General features: G+C 43.2%; 1 protein-coding gene across 1 annotated transcript in view; it reads left to right on the top strand.

Annotated features, from left to right (window-relative positions):
• The first annotated feature begins 16,650 nt into the window (after positions 1-16,650).
• The window catches only part of LPCAT1 (lysophosphatidylcholine acyltransferase 1), a 68,065-nt gene continuing 65,716 nt past the window's right edge, over positions 16,651-18,999 (top strand). Inside the window, exon 1 of the mRNA XM_082479671.1 lies at positions 16,651-16,772. Coding sequence (XP_082335797.1) covers positions 16,656-16,772 — 117 coding nt within the window. The 5' untranslated portion in view covers positions 16,651-16,655. The remainder of the gene's footprint in view (positions 16,773-18,999) is intronic.

Below are 18,999 nucleotides of genomic sequence, written 5' to 3'. Positions count from 1 at the left end.
GGTCTTCTGTACAGAAGGTCAGGCAGAAACAATTTCCGCAGCCCAGAGTACCAAGAAAAATTATTGACAGCACCTACTCATTGCTAAAGTGATCGCTTTCAAACCTACAAAAAATACTGTAGCCTCCCAGCCATATTCATACATATTTTTAACAGTCTTGATTACAATTTCAAATAAAAAAAAATATTTTAAATTCGGAAAGAAATACTTTATTCTTCATGAGGACACTAACTTTTTCAAAATGCAATGTAACATTAAGACACTTATTTAGTGTATTGCTTAAACCAGAAACAATCTGAAATATAATGCAATTATAGGGTGTATTTTTAAACAGTGTAAATACATCAGGTTTTGAGAGCTTCCAAGTTTTTGAAAACTCTTTTTTTTTTTCAAATTTTTTCATCAGTGTAGTACTAGGGGTGAAGTGCATATAGTAATGAGCGCTCATACACATGGATCTCATGCAAGTAACAGAGTTTGGCTTCATGTTTGCAAATTACATTTTTTTCGCCCCCTCCCCTAAAATGCAACTGTTGTAATGTAAGCCTTATTAGATTTTCTACTTATTATTAACCTGGAGGCCCTCCAGCCTCCTCCCTACTCTCTTTCTTATTCATTTTTATACTTCTGACCCGATGCAATCTGCCTGCAGGGGCAAATACAGTTATCTCCTTCTAAATTAAAATTGTAACTCATTTGGTACAGTTTACACAAGGCCTCAGCTTTGACACATGCAATTACTATGAACATAGGACGAACATGATTGCTGAGAGCCACCAGAAATAGAGTTTAATCAGAAAACATGGAGTTGTTCCAACAGATTTATAATTTCACCACTTGCTATTCTTTTATGTTCCTGAGTGTTCGGATAATTAGATACACTGGTTTTTTGCTTCCCAAGAGGCCAGGGAAAGCAAAATCCCTACTTTTACATTAACAAGATGAAATTATAATACAAACAATCCATAACTTTTTTGTTGAAATGACAAATTCATACAACATTAATTTTAGTACTTACAAAATGTTACAAATAATTTGTTCTGTAGTATCGGTCTGTATCTCATAATGTAGACTTATGTGAATTAATTACCTATTCAGATGGATCACCAGGTCTGCCAGCTTTTACTCATGTAATAACTCCTAGGTAGCTCACCTCGCCTGTCTTAAAAGGCAGATTTTTTAAATACGTCTGTAAAAAAGAGTAAGGTTCACATTTTGTGCCACTGTTAGGGAATGATCCTCCGGTGTAGGGGATCAGACTGCAGATCTGAAAAAAAATGGAGACGTTACAAAGCCAGATTCCTATCCCTGCCTGATCTCCGTGCCTCAAGCTCGTCTCTGAAAAAGGAATTTTAAACGTATTTGATCACGTTCAGTGAAACATAGAGTCGAATCAACAAAGAGACATCACTCACTGTAATTAGAAAGGAAGATGCAGACTTCAACTATATGCTGCCTTGCATGATGGCATTGCATTCTTCTGAGGAAGGGGGTGTTCGTGACTCGATTGCTTGTACGAATAAAAGCATCTGAATGGTAAATATAAATGAACAGACATGGGCAGCATCGCCGTGGTTTGCAGTCTTTTTACTGAGGTCTGAATGTATTCATTTTACTTATACTTTAATATCAAGTTTCCCAGGCTGATGGATGGGCCTCTGGGAGGACCGTGGGTCAAATAAGGAGTAAGGTTACAGAAAAGGGTTATAGAAAATATTTTGGGTAAAGAAAATGCATCGCCGATGATGTGCTCTGTAGTACAAATGTGGTCCTGGAGCTCTGGCTGCTTTTTCAAGAGGCCACCTGCTTTCTATTTCTCCTTTTATGTTAGCCATTAATTTTGCTGCCACAGGCACAATTCATACTTACAAGGTTGGAGGCTCAGACAGGAGCAGCTGCTGTTTCAAATGGCGCTACTCCATTCCCAAGACAGCCAACTCAGCTGCAACGCTGACCTGGATACACCAAATCCACCAAAATATAGACTTTCTCGTCCTTAACTCTTTTTTACTGAGTACATAACAGCAAGGCAAATCCATCAGGCTGGAAGGAAACAAATTGCAAGTATGACAAAATTATGGAAAGAAAGAGTCTGGAAGAGCAACAGAGAGAAACAAAGGGAAAAAAAAAAAAGGAAAAAAGGGATTATATAAATATTAGTGCTGAGGTTGCCAATCCATCTCAAGCAAACTGCTCGGTATAAAAGCTTTTCTGTGTTAGTAAAACCCTAACTTAGGTAACAGTTACCAAATTTGACTAAGTTAACTTAGTTTAACTTAGTTAACTAAGTTTAACTTAATAGTTACTAAATTTAATTTAATTTTATAACTAGTATAGTTACCAAATTTATAAAGATATGGCAAAATAGACATGTAGTACCATCATGTTTGTTTAAGTCTGGGATGGCTGAGTCCAGCTCCAGAGGCAGATTTATTTTATTTGGCTCCAGGAAGTTTCCCTGAGCCATTGGGATACAGTGCCCTTCTGGCAGCCTGCACACCCCCAGCCCTCTCTCCAGGACCCCACACTTGGCAGACTCTCCGGTAGGAAAGCAAAGCACCTGCAGAGCCATCTCAGGTCTTGGAGAGTTTATGAGCTGAGCCATGGTCCTGAGCAACCTGTGCTTATTTTGGGGTTTTGGTGGGTTTTTTTGTTTTTGTTTTTGTTTTTTTTCCCCCGAGACCATTTGGTTTCATTTGAGCCCGTTCTGGGAAAATCCAGCCCAGGGATCCCTGTGCTGCATTTCCAGAACTGGAAACGCAGGTAGTGCAGCTCAAAGCAGCCCGATGCTATATCACAGGCGCAGCTCTTGAATTGGATGGATGCTGGAACAAGGATAGAAGGAGGCAGGAGCCTGCGGCCAGCAGCAGGAAAGGACCACAGGGGCCCCGAAGCAACCTGCCTTATGTCACAGTGGAAACACCCCCTGAATCAGCTGAAATTTCATCGTGCCCCAGTGCAGCGGGGAGAGTTAGAGCTCGGGAGCAGTGCTCCAGTAACATACGGGGACAGCAAGGGCTCACAGCAAGCGATTTTGCAATATCCTGGATGGAGAAGAGACTGGCTGTTCCCTGTCTTATCCAGCGCAAACAGCAAAAGCCATCAAATTAATTTAGCAGCAGCCACGTTCAAGGGAAACCAAAGGAAGTGGCTCACCACGCGGCAGACAGGAGAGCTGAGAAACTCCTCGCCCAAGAGGCTGTGGCTGCAAGAAGTCTGGTGGGGCTCAAATGGAGGCTGCAGAAGTGCTTAAAAGATCCTCAGCATTGTAAAAGAGACTGCAGCAGACTCGGCTGGGGAAGTTTTAAAAGGGAAGTATTTCACAGATTTGCTTTGATTGTTCCATCTGCTTTTGGACACAGTTGGAGACAGGATAATGGATTATTTGGCCCATGATCTGTACCAATCCAGCTATTCCTCTCGTCTTAAGACTGACAAATCCTACCAGCTTCCAGTTAGCGGCAGCTGGGAAATTTCCAGGGCTGCAGCTCAACTGCTGTGTTTAACAGCCACATTAGGCCTAACCTCCAAAAATATGCCGAATCCCATTTTTTTAACCTGTTTCTGGTCTCCACAGCATCTCGCTACACGGAATTCTATACTTCGTTTATAAATCGTGTATAAAGGTACTTCATCTTTGTTACTTTAAATAATCCACTTGGCACCTTCATTTAAAGCGCTCTCTCGCCACATTATGAGAAAATAGTAACAACGTAGGGGATCTTTATCATATTCTTTCTCTTACATTCACACAGCTCTTTTCTAGCCTGAAGCAGTTCACTTAATTAATTATATTTATTTATAACTCAGCACAAAATTACTCTCATAAAATGTTAGAAAATATATATCTTAGGAGGTAGCTTTGAGAGTCTAATGTCACAATCTACTACAGCTAAAGCATAGGAATTTAAAGGATAAACATCTATTTCTAGAGATTATTTGCAATTCTTATTTTGGTCTTCTGTTGTGCTGATTTTTCATTGAATACAGACTCTACGTTTGTACCAGACTCTTCTGCACCCCTCTGTCCTAGTTCAGATATTTACAGGCACATAAATTGAGTCTAAGGGAGTTGGTTAGGACACTGAGTACTGTAATATGAATGTGAAAACACCAAATGTTAAGTATAGCAGTGGGGAACCCACAGCACTTAAAAAGAAAGGACTGTGTAAAGGGATATACTGTATTTTTATGATGGCCGTGAAAATTGCTAGTAACAGTGGCTAGATAGGAATGAGAACAGAATAAAAACACTTTTGTAATTCATGTGATTTGTGATGTTGACTTAAACTAGTCCCCTGTGTTTGTAAATAGAGATAAAAGCAAACTTATACCCTTCTACTGTAAAGACAAAATCTCTGTTACCTTCAAGAAAGAGTTTGAACTATTTGCTGGACCCGCACAGGTTTCCACTAGATGGTGCTCCTGGCTTTAGAAAAGCAATAAACAGTTTCACCTGCTGCAATGCAAGGGGCGAAACAAGTTGTTTCATGGGCTGGTGACCAAACAAACGTGAGGTGTCTTCTTGCAGATCTCAATCTACCTTCCCAGATCCCCAGGCTGCAGTAATTTTGTTCTCTCCTCATGCTCCTAAGAACTCACAAGCGTAACATTTTCAATTTCGTTCTCCTTTTCCTACAACTTCTCCTCCCGCTAACCCTCAGCTCCTGCCCGTGGCTACGAGCTGGCAGCGTGCCTTGGCCAAGCTGCTTGAGCGCCCATTGCCCTTGGCCCACAGGCACAAGCAGAGACTGGCCTTCCTGCCTCATGCTTCTCTGCAGCTGCAGAATTTCACAAAGCCTGTATAAGATGCCTCTAAAATGCCTTCTGCAAAGTAGGCTTATGCAGAAACACCATCTCTCAGAAAGCCGTTTTAGGGAAAAATATGTATATGCATATATTGTGCAGCTTCTTTATCTGGCCATCTTTATTCTTGCTGCTATTCTTTTTTCGTCCTCCACTATTGCCATAAGGGTTACCATCTTCTTCATTTTTGACAGGTAAACTCACACGCACAAAAAAAATCCCAAAATAATCCTCCACACAGACACACACTTTTGCTATTTCATTGGCAGGCATTGTAGTGTAGACTGAACACCCCAAAAGGCATTAATTTCTCTGATTTCTTGGGTACATATGCCGATACCTTCCTCTGTACTCTCTTCCATCTGCGCAGCAGATTAGCTTTTTCATCAGTCCAGCCCGTACCAGCAACATACATAAGAAGGATGTTGAAATACTGGAGGCATTTCAGAGATGAGCTGCAGAAATGATTGAAGATAGGAAAAAGTATCTCCCAGTGAGAGATTCAAAGAGTTCAAATCCATCCCCTTTAAAAGTGCTTAAGCACTTAAGTCCCAAGATGGGGAAAGAAAGGTAAGAACGAGTACAGACCAAAAAGTTGTGGACGTAGTTATGCCCAACACATTATCGGTGTGCATCAGAGTTGGGTTCACGTGCATTTGGGGATACCTCACTCTCGCTGGGTGCATGAAGAACAACTGCAGCCCGTTCCTGGGAATGTTGCGCTTGCCGGGCCGCCGCAGAGCAAGCGGGCATTGCAACCAGACCGGGCGGCCGCTGAAAGCACCAGACTTACTGCGCGTTGTGTACAGCCACCGGGCACACGGGCCACAGTCGTACCCAGGCTTCCCAGACACGCTCAAGCCTGGTGAGAGCTGCTGTACAACTCAGGTTGTGCAACTATCTGAAAAGCTGATGGTATAGATTTGTGAGGTTGAGGAGGCTAAAACTGAGCAGGCAGGCCTACATGAAGTCTTCCCAAAGAGCCTTCTTTTTGCAAGAACTGCCTGTCTTTGGCTCAAAACAGCTACCACTGGTTGGTGGAACGGACCGATAGCTGGCAGCACCAGCAAAATTCCTGTCTTAAAAGTGGGCTGCTACAGTTCATTAAGTGAGATTCCTTTTTGGGATGTATGATTTTTCTCTCACGTCTGGAAGGTCACCATTTACAATTGGTGTAACTGGAGCACCGTTGATAAATCAGTTGTTGCGACAGTAGGACATGCTGCCGTCATGAAGGAGCAGTACTCAGTGTTGTAATGCATCTGGAAATACCACAGACTCACGTGGGCTGCTGGTCAGATTCATGTACTCAGTACACAGAGTTTATTCACAGAAAGAATACTTCCCTTGTTTTTCAGAGTTACAGAGAAGTCTGTAGCTACAGTAAGACTGGTTTATCACCCTTAATAGGGAAAGGCAGTTTGTTTTCTTCTCCAGGCTTCAAATCCCTTTAATAATTACTTTGCTAGAAGAGAGGAATGGCTGAACCTGGCCCTAGGCTGACTGGCAGTGAAATTTGCACTGACAGACAAATGAAGAAATCTGAGGTGGAGGCTGACAGGTCCATTTAGCCTATTGTGGGTGAGCAAGATGTATAGAAGAAAGGGACAGACAGAGCTGCTAGAAGTTTGAACTGCAGATGTCTCTTCTACGAAACTCTGCGACTGATGGGGGTAGCCCACTTTGCCCTACCTCATCGAGCCTTGATTCCGTGCTACAGATTGCATGCCTATGCGTCTAGTAAAATGGTGTCCTTAAAGGGAAGCATCATGGACACTGAGTACTCAGAATATCACCCAAAATAAAGATAGCTACACCGCCTCTCCCAGATTTATGGCCCTCACTATTGAGTATCTCCTCCTGTGTCTGCCTTTTCCCCTGCCCCATGCCCCACTGCTACCTCATAGAGCACCTAGTAGAGGAAGGGACAAGTAGTAGCAGTGGTGAGAGTGGTCCTGATGTCCCATGTCCCATGACAGCAGCAGTCAGGCTGTGTTCTCCTGTCCCATAGAACAGAAGAGGTGTTGAAGCCACTGTTGCCACAGTGTACTTCTGGTTGCAGAGATAGCAGCCAAACTCCTTTCACTGCAGCAAACAGTGGCGGGTCTTATGCTCAGCCTCTCTTCACCAGGGATTTGAGATGCCATTGGTCTCAGTTCCACAGCAGAAGCCCTTGGGCTCACTCCATTACCTCCAAAGCCATCAGGGTCTCTGACATGTCCTCTTCCACCAGACAGGTGCCTGGTGGATTGACTTACCCTGGTCTGAGAAGCCTGTGATGAAAACTTGCTTGGCACAAGCTTATTGTGCTTTCCTGAACTTGAAAGCCCTCTCAAGGGCCAGGCAGCCTCCCCCATAACTACTAGGTCAGCGTAGATAGGTTCTCAGCCTCTTCAGTGACTGCTGCCAGCTAACCAGAATTGCTACTTACTTGAAATCCATCAAAGGACAGATATGCACTGCTGCTACGCTTTCTGGCATCTCCTTCTTTCAGGAGTTTCCACATGCAGATGTAGAATTCATCTCCTTCATTCATTGTTGCAGAATGACCCTGCCCCAACTTAAATGGTAGTGGGTGAAAACTGTTGTGCTTTAGCTATTTGTCCGGGCTACCTATACATAAGCACTCTGCCTGGAAATCACAAAGGAACAAGGAGATACACCAAGAAATATTAAGAATTTTGAAAGTTACCGAACTTGGTGCAGCAAAAATCAAATTCTATCCATCCTACCAACAGATTTGTGTGTGTGTAAAAAAATTCAGCCTCCAAAGAAAAAAAGCTTGAAACCAAAAGCTGCGTGCTCCATGACTTATGATTAAAAGTGGCAGAATATAAAGACTGGCTAAAAAAAATATACCAATAAAACAAATGCCTATTGTACAATTTGTCAATGCATCTTTACTGCAAAATACAATGAAGTTGGTTCTTTTCTATGAGGAAAGAGCATGAGCAGCAGTCCCAAGGGAAGAAGAGCAACATGCTGGTGTAAAAGAGGTTTGGGGGGATTCACAGAAGAACACAAGACATTGTGGGTTAATTGACCTGTATCTTTTGCAGAGGGATATAAAACTACAGTTTTCATATGTGGTCTGTGGCAACAAATTACCTGCATGTAACCAGTTCCTATATCGTAAATGACATGAGACCAAGAACTGAAAGTATGGTGTATGCATCTGTTGCAAAGCTTCTGCTGAACTGGGAGGCTACCAAGCTGTATTTCTTGTAAGTCAGAGAATAAGCCAATGACTAGAAATTTGACTCAAAGGAGAGGCCAAGCTAAGAGGGTGTTCCTCACATGCTGTGGATTCTTTCATGGTTCATTTTTTGGAAAAGTATAGAAGATTCTCTGCATCATGTCAGACACTGGAAGGCAGCGAGTCGATGGCACAAAAGAGGCAAAGTTATGGGAATAAAGTTCTCCCATACTTTCTAGAGAATCCCAGAAAGCAGTTAAAAAGAAGGAGAAAAGAAAAACGCCTTACACCACAGCAGCAGTTCAACTGAAAGAAAAGCTGTCTTCTCAGAAACCTCCTTTTAAGTCATTGTCATTCCCTGACTTTGCAAACACTTCATGTGACAACAATAGCCTCACCAGTGCTACAGATATGAAACTTGAGATTTTTAGGGCGATTGAGCCTGAAATATATTTCAACTTGGCTACCTGTCACACTTTGCTTTTTCTCTCTGATGCTTCCTGTGACCATTGACCAAGTCCCTGGCTGCTGGTAGATCTCCTGTGCAGTTCATTAGTTTAACTTCCTACCCAAAGAGGTAAAGTCCACCACTTCTGGAGCAACGGCCATTCAGGCAGAACACCACATGACCACCTAAGTTGATCTCTATAACTTCTGCCCCAAATCCCAGACAGTAACTTTTCCATTAATTTCTATTTCTATTAAGACATCAAATCTTTACTAAAAACATCTAATGGGAGAGATGTAAGCATCTGAAAGGATGCTTTTAAACGGTTAATTATTTTCTTTTCACTAGCCCTTCCCCAAATCTCTTCTCCAATTTAATTTGAATCTGGATGCTTTTAGCTTCTACTTGCAGTCATTGAATCTTGTTATGAAACCATTTGCTGCAGGGTTAGAGTCATCTACCACTAGAAATCTCCTTAAGTGCATGTAATTATGAATCCTACAGAGTACATTAGATGCCAGATTTCTCACCAGCTGTTTTTTTATCCAGACTGTGGAATATTCTTTTGTGTTCTGGCTGAAACCTCGCTTAAAGGCTAGTGTCATTTCTGAAGGGAGGACGTGGTACTCTGGTAGCAATCTCACTCGTGCCACAAGCAAAGGACTGCTGGGGCAGACACACGCTCAATCCAAACAGAAGAGCCACGTAATCGCACGCTTATGACATGAGTGGGAGCCTGAATGTTGCGTTGGGAGGATCAGCTGATTCTGGGCTGATGATCCCATTGCCTTCTTAAAAAAGTCATCATCTCTGAACACCGTTTCCCTTCTCTGGCTCACTGTGATGTGAGCCAGACAACTACAGCACATGGATTACAGGATACGGACAGGGCTGCTCCACCGAGGGGCTACAGCCACCATGCAGGCATGCAGCTACCGCTGCTTCCCGGGTGCAGCGTGTGAGTAGCTCTGTAGCGCTAGCAACGCGCAAGGGCAATAATCTCCCCTGCTCCCTTAGCAAATCCTCTGCTGGCTGGCCTGTGATTACTGGTGGTTGTGGGTGGAGTCGTGTGAAGTCACGCAGAGGAGCTTAAACCTCCTGTAAGACATTTTGTTTAACTGAGGCTCTTCGGTGCACCAGCAGTATGACTATTCTCCTCTGCCACCGGATAGATTTTCTAAGATCTACCCGTCCTTGCCAAAGCTTTGGGAAAACAATCTGATCTAGCCAGCAGTAGCACACTATGAATGAAGCAAGAGTCACTAGCAGTGAGATCCTGTGAATGACTAATTGGATACCTAGTACCATCTTATTCCACCTTACACAAAAAAAATCAATTACCTTTTGGCAAAAGCCAATGTAAAAGTGTTAAAATCTGAGTACAAGATTAGTATAGAACGGGGCTATGCAATTTCTAACTGAATAATTTCAAGTGATTATTACTACTTGACAGGGTTTTAAACTTTCACATTAAATTAATGCATTCAGTTTTGCCATCCTTATTGTTTGTCATCATGGCTCACTATTGTAAAATATTTCCATCGAAATGTTACTAACACAAAATATTGTCTTCAGAGAACTGTCTTTTTATTGGGAAGATGATCTTGAATTTAAGAAAAGCTGTACAAATTTTAGGTACAATCAGTCATATTAACTAACCACTCCATTCTCCAGCGCCTAGAAATCCTTCATAGCATGAAGAACAGCTAAGTGATACTCAGCTCATACAAAAGCCTATCTAAATTTAACTGCTGTATCATGTTAATGAGAGATAAAATGCCCTGTGTCCACAAACAGATGGTGTTAGCCCACATTAATAAACTCACTGGAGAACTTAATATGCTTAGATTTAGATGGGTTATTCCACCGGATGACGCAGTCAATGACGCATCCTGAAGCAATGTATCTGTATTTGGCAGTTCTTTATCGTCTTACTCTGTTCTACTGGCTATGCCGTCTGCTCTCCCTGTGTCCCGTCTTGCCTCTGGGTTATCCTGACTGGCAGATATGCAGGTGCAGCCCTTTAGGGTTCTTACTTGTGGAAGCCAAATGCAATCGGCATAAACCACTTACTGTTGCACAGACATATTTTGTATTGTCACATGATCCCTGGATTTTACTGACCCCAGGGAAGACCTGTGCATCCACCTGCATTTGGAGAGCAGTCAGTGTATCCCTGCTCTCCCCACCGACACACACACACACACACACACGCACTGTCTCTCTCTCTCTCTGTCTCTCTCCTTTACCTCCCTCTTCCCCCAGCAGAGTGGGGAGGGTTACACAGGTATGAAAGATACGGCTGCCCATTCCTGCCTTGCCCTGTCTCGTTTGAGGGCTGCAGCTGCCAGGCTGCTCCCTGGCATGGGCAGGGGGATGAGCTGGGCATAAAGCCACTGGCACCACTGCGAGTCCCATATGGTCTCTTTTTCACTACAGGCTGTGATTTTGCCTCACTATAATCTGCCTCCCAAGGCAACAGATTCAATCTGGACATTCTTGCCCGGGGATCTTTTGGCAGCTCGTCCTATTTGCACTTCCAAAAGCATAAAATGTTTGTATGTTATGTTTTGCATATTTAACCAGTGTTACTACCTTATAGTAAATAAATACTTAAAACATATTAAATAGTAGACTTTACTACTTCAGAAAAATTAAATGAAACATTTCCTGTGACTGGAAAGTGGTATCAGATGTGATGGGATCATGGTATTAATTTTGTGAAGACTGCTTCTGGTGAATTCATTTATATGGATTTGATCCACCTTATCAGCAATCTCCATGATTATTTTGTTATATGAATAATGCACAAAGCTTCCTAAAATAAATCTTTTGGATACCGCTTTACTCATCTTCTGAATAATGTTAACTTTGTGCTCTTTAAATAAATGTTGCCTAATACGAAACCTCTGTAAATACATGCAGTAACTTCGAAATGAGAAATCGTCGGAAGCGGGCAGAAAAGAACATGTGCAAACTGAAAGTTCAAACATGTTGGAATTCAGAAATTATTTTCATAAGATATTGTAATACTTGCACAAAAATACAAGTCTGAAGTCTGCAGAAAGCTTAAGATGTTCTTATCTACTTTATATAATGTGATCTGGAAGATGGAAAAAGTTGACACACTAGTTAGTATTCCAACTTGCAAAAATTACCATGACAATCATATGGAGCTTTAGTGGCTGTATACCTGGGCACAGGCTTTAAATATGGGCAGAGAAAAATTGCTTCTTTTGAGGTTAAGTTCATCTGTAGAATTCGATAAGCGTGCATGTTCTACTTGCAAACCACAGACGTACCTGAAAAATCACAGAAAAGAATTCAAGGATTTAATTCCCTGCCTTCCAAGATTATCTTATGTCAGGGAGAGGCTGTTTAATTTCCTTAGGATTGCTCTTTCCTGTTGGGACTAGAAACATAAAGTGCTTTTAGCTGAGACGTTCAGAGAAAGAAGTAGGGAGGAAGGCGTACGAAGATGAAAAAGAAAGAACACAGATACAGAGGGCTACAAGCTTAGCAAAGCGCTGAAAATATTTGCTACTTTAATTTGTACCTTGTCCCCTTTATCTGGGGTCTATTGTCATCTTCATACATCTTGTGTGTGTGGCCACTTACAAGGATGTGGTTTTTCAAGTAAAAACTGAGAGAATTTTAGTCTAGATCTGAACCACCTCTGGGAACCAAAACGTTTAAAGGCCAGTGAGATATTACCAGAACCACTATGGCCTCTTTCTTCTGGGTTTGTCTAAGAACAATAAAGGACAAACAAAAGACACAAGATGAATTGGGATACTGTTGATCAAGTAGGAGGCAGATCTCAGATCCCAGAGCAATTTGTTCCACAGTCTTGGATCAGGCTTTGAAAGAGTTCAGCAAGGCTCCAGCTGCCCAAAATTTCTTTTCATCAACTGGGGAAGGACAGAATCAGCACGCACTGCTCCTTAAGGTTCACTCACCCTCCTAAAGCTGAGCATTTCCAGTGGTGTGCAGGGATGGGGTTTGTGCAATGAGCGTGGACTGCTCAGCACCTGGCAAAGACTCTGTCACACCTAAAACCTGTGCCTTCTGCTCCAGAACTGAGAGGCTATCTTCAGATGGGAGCTGATGAGTTTGTTCACAATTGCTGAAGCCAAGTTCATGTGTGAATGGTAACACTGGAAATCCTGAGGTGAAAATTACATCTTAAGTGAACAATTATTTCTTGATAAACCTTGAATTATGTTTCCTAATAGTTCCTGAATGAAGGACGTCTCATCCTTTTTTTGTGTGTGTCACAAGGGCCTCTTATTTCTTCAGGCTGACACATCCAAGATAATACAGTACTATCAAAACAAGAAACTGCTGTTCTTCCCACAGAGCTGCCACTAAATCCAGCTATTCCTTTCCTGATTCAAGAAAGTCAGATGGATTCTGCATTTCCTCACAAATCAGAAGAAAAATGTGAGCACATTTTCATTGTAAAATCTGTACTACTGCTAGTAATTCAACATGAACTTATTTTTTTCTTCACAGAATACATTTTTATTCAAATATTTTTAAAGCCTTTCCTGGTTTAAACACTGAATAGATTTGCAATGGGAGTCACAAGGGAAAAAATAAGAAAGAAAAAAACAAACAAACAAAAAAAAAACAGAAAAAAAAAACCCTACGGAACATGTGAAATAAACTGTAGAAGAGTTGTTTCAAGGGTGGAGGTGTACCTGAATTGTGCTTGAATAGGTATCAGCTGATTCTACCAAATGGCCATCAAGGTCAAGGACCATCATAAAAATCAAAGCAAGGACTTTTCCTAGGTAAGAAAATCTTTACTTTTTTTTTTTTTTAGAGAAAGTTCAGTGCTGTGGTCAACATATTTGCTTTTTATGAACACTTATTTGATTTATTTTAGAGAAAACCACTTCAGTTTAGTTGTTAAATATTGAGTACTCCTTTTCCTACTTCAAGGCTCACAGAAGCATATTTCATAATTAATATTTGTATGCTTTTTATACGGGAGTCCTCTTATTTGTACAACTCCTTATAAATCATATGAATGAATGACAGAAAGGACCAATTAGAGATTTTGCACACTACGGTAGAATGGCACTTGTATGTTTGCAGTCTCATTTTAATGGTTTCAGGTTCCACAGTTTCCCTGAGGAGATTACTTGAGAGCTTACTGCAATTTATTCTCATGATAGTCAGCTTCAACATTTCCTTTTCCAACTGGATCATAATACACTTACATCCACATAATGTATTACACATTTTCTCCTCTTGTGAAGCAAGGTAGATTCCATAAATCCTGCAATAAATTCATCACCTTTTCTTATGTCCTTATAAGTCCTTATTAGATGAGCTATGTAACATATGCCAGCCTTGAGAGCAACATCAGTTACAGCTCTTTTGTGATTTGTACAAAAAATTAGCAATCAAACCCCAATACTATAGTCATACTTTATTCACTCTCCAAATTAATTCACAAAAAGAAAGACAATACCTGTTTTTAAACAATTATATTGTGGTATACGTCGTAAGTATAAAACATTGCCCTTTTTTATGAGCGCTTGCAGAGTCTTACCCCCATTTTCTCAGGGTCGTATAATATTCCAGAGGCAAGCCTCATCATGTATCTCTGAAAGGATCCAGAGAAACTTTTCAGTTCACTGCACCAAAAGGAGTAGCGTCATATAAGCGTGATTCTATCCTGCCATGTGGGCCAGTCCCTTCACCCCCCTGTTTACCATATGCCAACCTGTTTTGCTTGCAGACTCCCAGCCCGCCTTTCCCATTCCAGCCCTACCATGGGATTGTCCCTATTCCAAGGCTCATGCTCAGCTCCTTCACCGAGTGAACGTTCTTCCACAAGAAACACGGCTTACATCCGTCTTTTTACAATTCCAGATTAAAGAGATGAGGAAACACATTCCTGCAAATTTAAGAAAGCTAGGTTGGACATTTTAACTCACTCATCTTAAGTTATACTGATCACAGCAGAATTTTAAAGAAAACAAATGAGAACCAAAACCCAGGGAAGCACCTGTTAACCTCCTGATAGTTTGCGTATGTTCATATAGACTCTAAAACAACCTAGAAGATGGCCATCAAATTACAGCTCATGGAACATTATTCCTACCCGACAAATGAGTTCTGTAAAACTACAAAGTCTCCTGGAAACTTTTTCAAGTGGCACAGATGTGGTAATTAGAAAATAATAGACTAAAGCCATGAAAGCCGTAATAAAAAGTTAGAGTACTGCTTGTGCACCCAGTAATACAGAACAGGTGCTCTAATAGCGAAGGTTTAACTGCTAAAGGAACGGGCAGATGTCTACTGCTCCACTAGATTTTACAATTATGGTAGATGCTAGAAATACCAAAAAACTCTGATGTGTCTAATAATAATATCAGATCATTTTTGGAAGCTGGTTTTAGAAAACTAATAAAACCCAACTAGAGAACTAAAGAAGCCTGCTTCCATCTCACAGCTGAACCTGTTCCAATACCCTCATGGCATCTGGTGTCCTATGCCTACCGGACAGGGAACGAGTGCATGCGCTGGAGCCCTGCGACGGGCTGCGTGCTGGGTAGACAGTGGCCACCACCTCCTGCCCACTGACCTGACAGGACAGCTTCTAGCAGCTGGCAAGCCGGGTAGACCCCTGTGGTGAGCTGCAACCAAACTTTCCCTGGCCACGTGGCGTGTGGACCCTGTTAGAGGGAGTCTCCGCTTCATTCTTCAAGAAATCTGTCATTTATTATTGAAATAAGCCCTGTATGGCCAAACTAATCACTGGCTTGAAGTCACTGGAGAGGGAGCAAAGGAGAGGGCAACCAAATCATTTGGAACAAGGTGAAAATACTTTAAAGAGTTTAACGTTAAAAGACATCACTGGATCACACACTCTGATGATGGGCCAGTCTTATTGCTAGTCCCAAACTGAACTATGGAGCTTGTTTATGATTAAAAGCATTACATTTGCATTAGGTTATCTCAGCTCCCGACCACTGATTCTTCTTACATGTTTTTTTTATCTACCATTTTAAAAAGCGCTAGCATGCAGTACATTTTCCTTGTGAAGGTATTTGAACACTGCAGTAAAGCCAACTCTTGCAGACCTTTTTCACAAATTAAATTGATGTAGCTTTTTAAAACTATTGTTGCAAGGTATTTCCTCCAGTCCTGTAATATTTTGGCAGGTCTCTTCTGCATGACCTGATCTTTAATGTCAGAGCTACACACCTTGTTCTAGTACAGGTCTCATTAATAGACACAGTAATCGATTTCCTGTACGCTAATCCTTTAAGTACCTCCAACAGTCACACTGGTCCCATTGCACTGGGACCTCATCTGTAATAGTTTGCTTGAAATTTTTTTTGGACGCTCTTTTCCAAGACATGAGCTGTCGTTCCAGAGGCATGGCTTGTCTTCTTGGAAAATACATACACATTTGGCTGTGCAAGCCTGTTTGTAAGTGTTAATTTTACTAAGCAGCCCAGATGACATGGCAGTTGCTCTCACAGTGGTTTACCAGGTTACTGTTTAGCACATCCACTGATTTTAAGAACAGCGGGTTTATTTCACATCCGTGGTAAAAATCGTGGAGAGACGCTGAGCCTGCAGCACCTTGCAAACCCCGGCACCGTGGAGATTAACCTCTGAATTTTTTTCCCCATCTTTCAAAAGTTAGAAACTATTTAGCTGTTTAACAGGTTAACTGTTGAATAGCTTTGGTCATCAGAAGTACACGTGGTATTAACCGTAGGGCTCGGGGACCATTTTGCAGTTCTACACCCAATGACTGGGAGCTGTAGAGCCATGATGCTTTTGCAGCTACTTTTCTCAATTTAAACCTCACGGAATAAGGCTACCAGAACTGCTTTACAAGACCTGTGAGACGGCTGATATTACGGATATTCATCCTTACCACCGCCCAGCCCCCTACCCTCCCCCTCCCCATTCCCTCCCACCCACCCGACGCGGAAACCGGCGCCCAGCCGAGCCGCTGTAGCCGGCGCGCAGGGCGCATGCGCGGGCCCCCGGGAGGGCGGGGGCCGGCGTCTAGTGGCGAGCGATCGAGCGAGTCTGGCGACTCGCCGGTGGTCGCCCTCCTGCCCGCTCGCCCGGCTCCGCCGCCGCCACTCGGGGACATAGCGGTCGCCGCGGCAGTGTCCGCCCCCGCCCCCTCCGCCGTGCTGGGCCGCGCCTAGTCCTTGCCCCGCCATGAAGTTGAGCAGCCGCGGCCGGGGATGCTGCGTGGCCGGCAGCCGGGAGCGCGGGCCGCCGCCGCGGAGCCCCTTCGTGCACCAGCTGCGCTTCAGCCCCCTGGAGAAAGCCAAGGTAGGGGCGTGCAGGGCCCGCCGCTCCCCCTTCCCCTCCCTCCCTTCCTCTCTTCCCGCCGCCGCCTCCTCCTCCTCCTTCCGCGCGTCCCCCGCGGCGCACCGGCTGGCGGGCCGCGTCCTGCGGCGGGCGGAGACACCCCACCGCCGGCGCTTTGTGAGCCGCCGGGGGCGGCGGGACCGGGGAAAATCGGGGTGGGTGTGTGTGTGTGTGTGCGCCCTCAAGCCGGGCTTGGGAGGGCTGCGGCGGGCGGGTGGGTGGGCGGACGGCCCGGGGGGGTGGGGAGAGAGACGGGGGACGGCGGCGCGGTGTGGTGGCGGGCGGGGGGCTGTGGGGGCGGCCGTGAGGTGAGGGGGCTCGCGCGGCCAACGGCCGCTGTAGCGCCCGCCGCTGGGAGGGCGTGTGCCACAACTTCTCCGCTGCTGCTTTATACTAAAAAAAAAAAAGCTTTTTTTTTTTTTTAAAAAAAAGAAAAAAAATATTTTAAGGGAGGTTTAAGGGAGGGCGGGGGGGGGGGGGGGGCAGTCCTGTGGAGGCACGCTTTTCCAGCGTCGAGTGAAGGTATGCCTGGGCTGAGGCATCCCGTGCGCCTGAAGTTTGGCCCCTGGGTAAATAATCCCTGCAGCATAATTTACGCATTGTACAGGTAGCATGAGATGACATGAATCGGTATTAAAATGCAAATTTGCAGTTGCATGGCTTTTTTTTTTTCTTTCTTTCTTTTTTCTCTCTTCCCTCTGTGCCACTGCCTCTCGCTCCTCGAAGGGTGAGCAGTAGGTGGTTGGATATTCAGAGTACATGGCCCTTGTCTTAGGCTTTCGGTAAGATCTGGGTCACTTGCTGGACGAAGAAATACCATCAAAGGCTCACCTAATAAGGGCTTGGCCATTTCTATTACTTTCATCGCTATAATACTTTACTTCCTTAAGGGTGTCGTTCTGGGGGCCTGACAGCCCTATCAACACGGAAATTAAGATCCACTAATAAACGTCTCGGATCAAGGTGCTTTAGATCCAACTTTCGTTTACATTCAGAGCGAGGTTGATTGTTGCGTTGCCCTGTTGCTGTCCAGATGCTTTACACAAGACTTGTATGGCTTGATTTACAAAACATCAGAATGTGCCTCATGTTAAGTATCTGGCAGCCAAGGAATTAGGAATTAATAGTAGACTGCAGTGGAAAAGGTTTTTATTCTTTTTAATCAAGTTTCCTAGAATGATACAGTTAAATGCTGAATTCAGTGGTTACTGATAAATTGTTGTTTGAATAGGAAAAGACAAAAAAGGTTTGTGTCATTTGCCTCGTGCAGTTTGTACCTAGAGCTCCCTCAATAAATCGCATAGTTGTAATTGTTTCTTTTCTGGGTAACCCTAGTCCTTTCCTTAAGTCATGTTTTCTGCGTAATTAACGAGGTAGAAGTCTCTTAGGGAGAAGAGAGAAGCAAAGATAGCATGTGTTCATATGGACTAAGATTGTATATAATTATAACAAAAACTGTTTTATTTTTGCAGTGTTAATGTATCTTTTTAATGTCACTTTCTACTTGGTTATTTATAAGGAATTTTAAAAATACTGTTGGGAGGGCACAGTGCCAGTTTGACAGTTTTTACAGTATCTCATAGGAGCTACTGGTATTGCTGGTCTGTAGTTAGTCCTACCAGACCATTAGCCACTTCACCAGCGAAGTGACTGGTCGTAGAACATACCTGTCTTCTCTATGGGCTGTCCTGTGCATGTGTATGAGACATAAGCTTTGCCACTGGATTTCAAGGATTTGTTATTTTAAATTAAAACTGTAAGATGCGTTTAAAGCTCTGTATTTTTTTTACAGTGTGGCTAGGTCTTGCTTTTTAAGTGAACAATCTTTTTTATAGATGTACAGCGGCACAGAGTTCTTCAATCCAGCCTTTCTTGCAGTCTTGTTTCTGCAGTTTTATGTGAGGAAAAAGCACACAAACCACCATACAGAACAGTGATAGATTTTCTTCTTTGCCTTAATCATGTTCTCCTAACCTCTCCACTGATTAAAAGAGAAGTTGTACTTGAGATAGAGACTGTTAGAAGAACTGTAGAGCTGTGGAACTGTTCCACTTATGAGAAATGCTGCTGTCCCAGAAAGGGAGACTTCTTGAATGAGGAGGATGCTTTACAGTGAATTACAGCAACGTGCGTTCTCTTCCATACAGTCCTGGCCCATTACCGAGGGTTCGGTATGAAGTATTACAGC

This window comes from Vanellus vanellus (assembly GCF_965231255.1).
Source record: "Vanellus vanellus genome assembly, chromosome: 2".
Taxonomy (NCBI): Eukaryota; Metazoa; Chordata; class Aves; order Charadriiformes; family Charadriidae; genus Vanellus; species Vanellus vanellus.
This window is presented reverse-complemented; position numbering and strand designations above follow the sequence as displayed.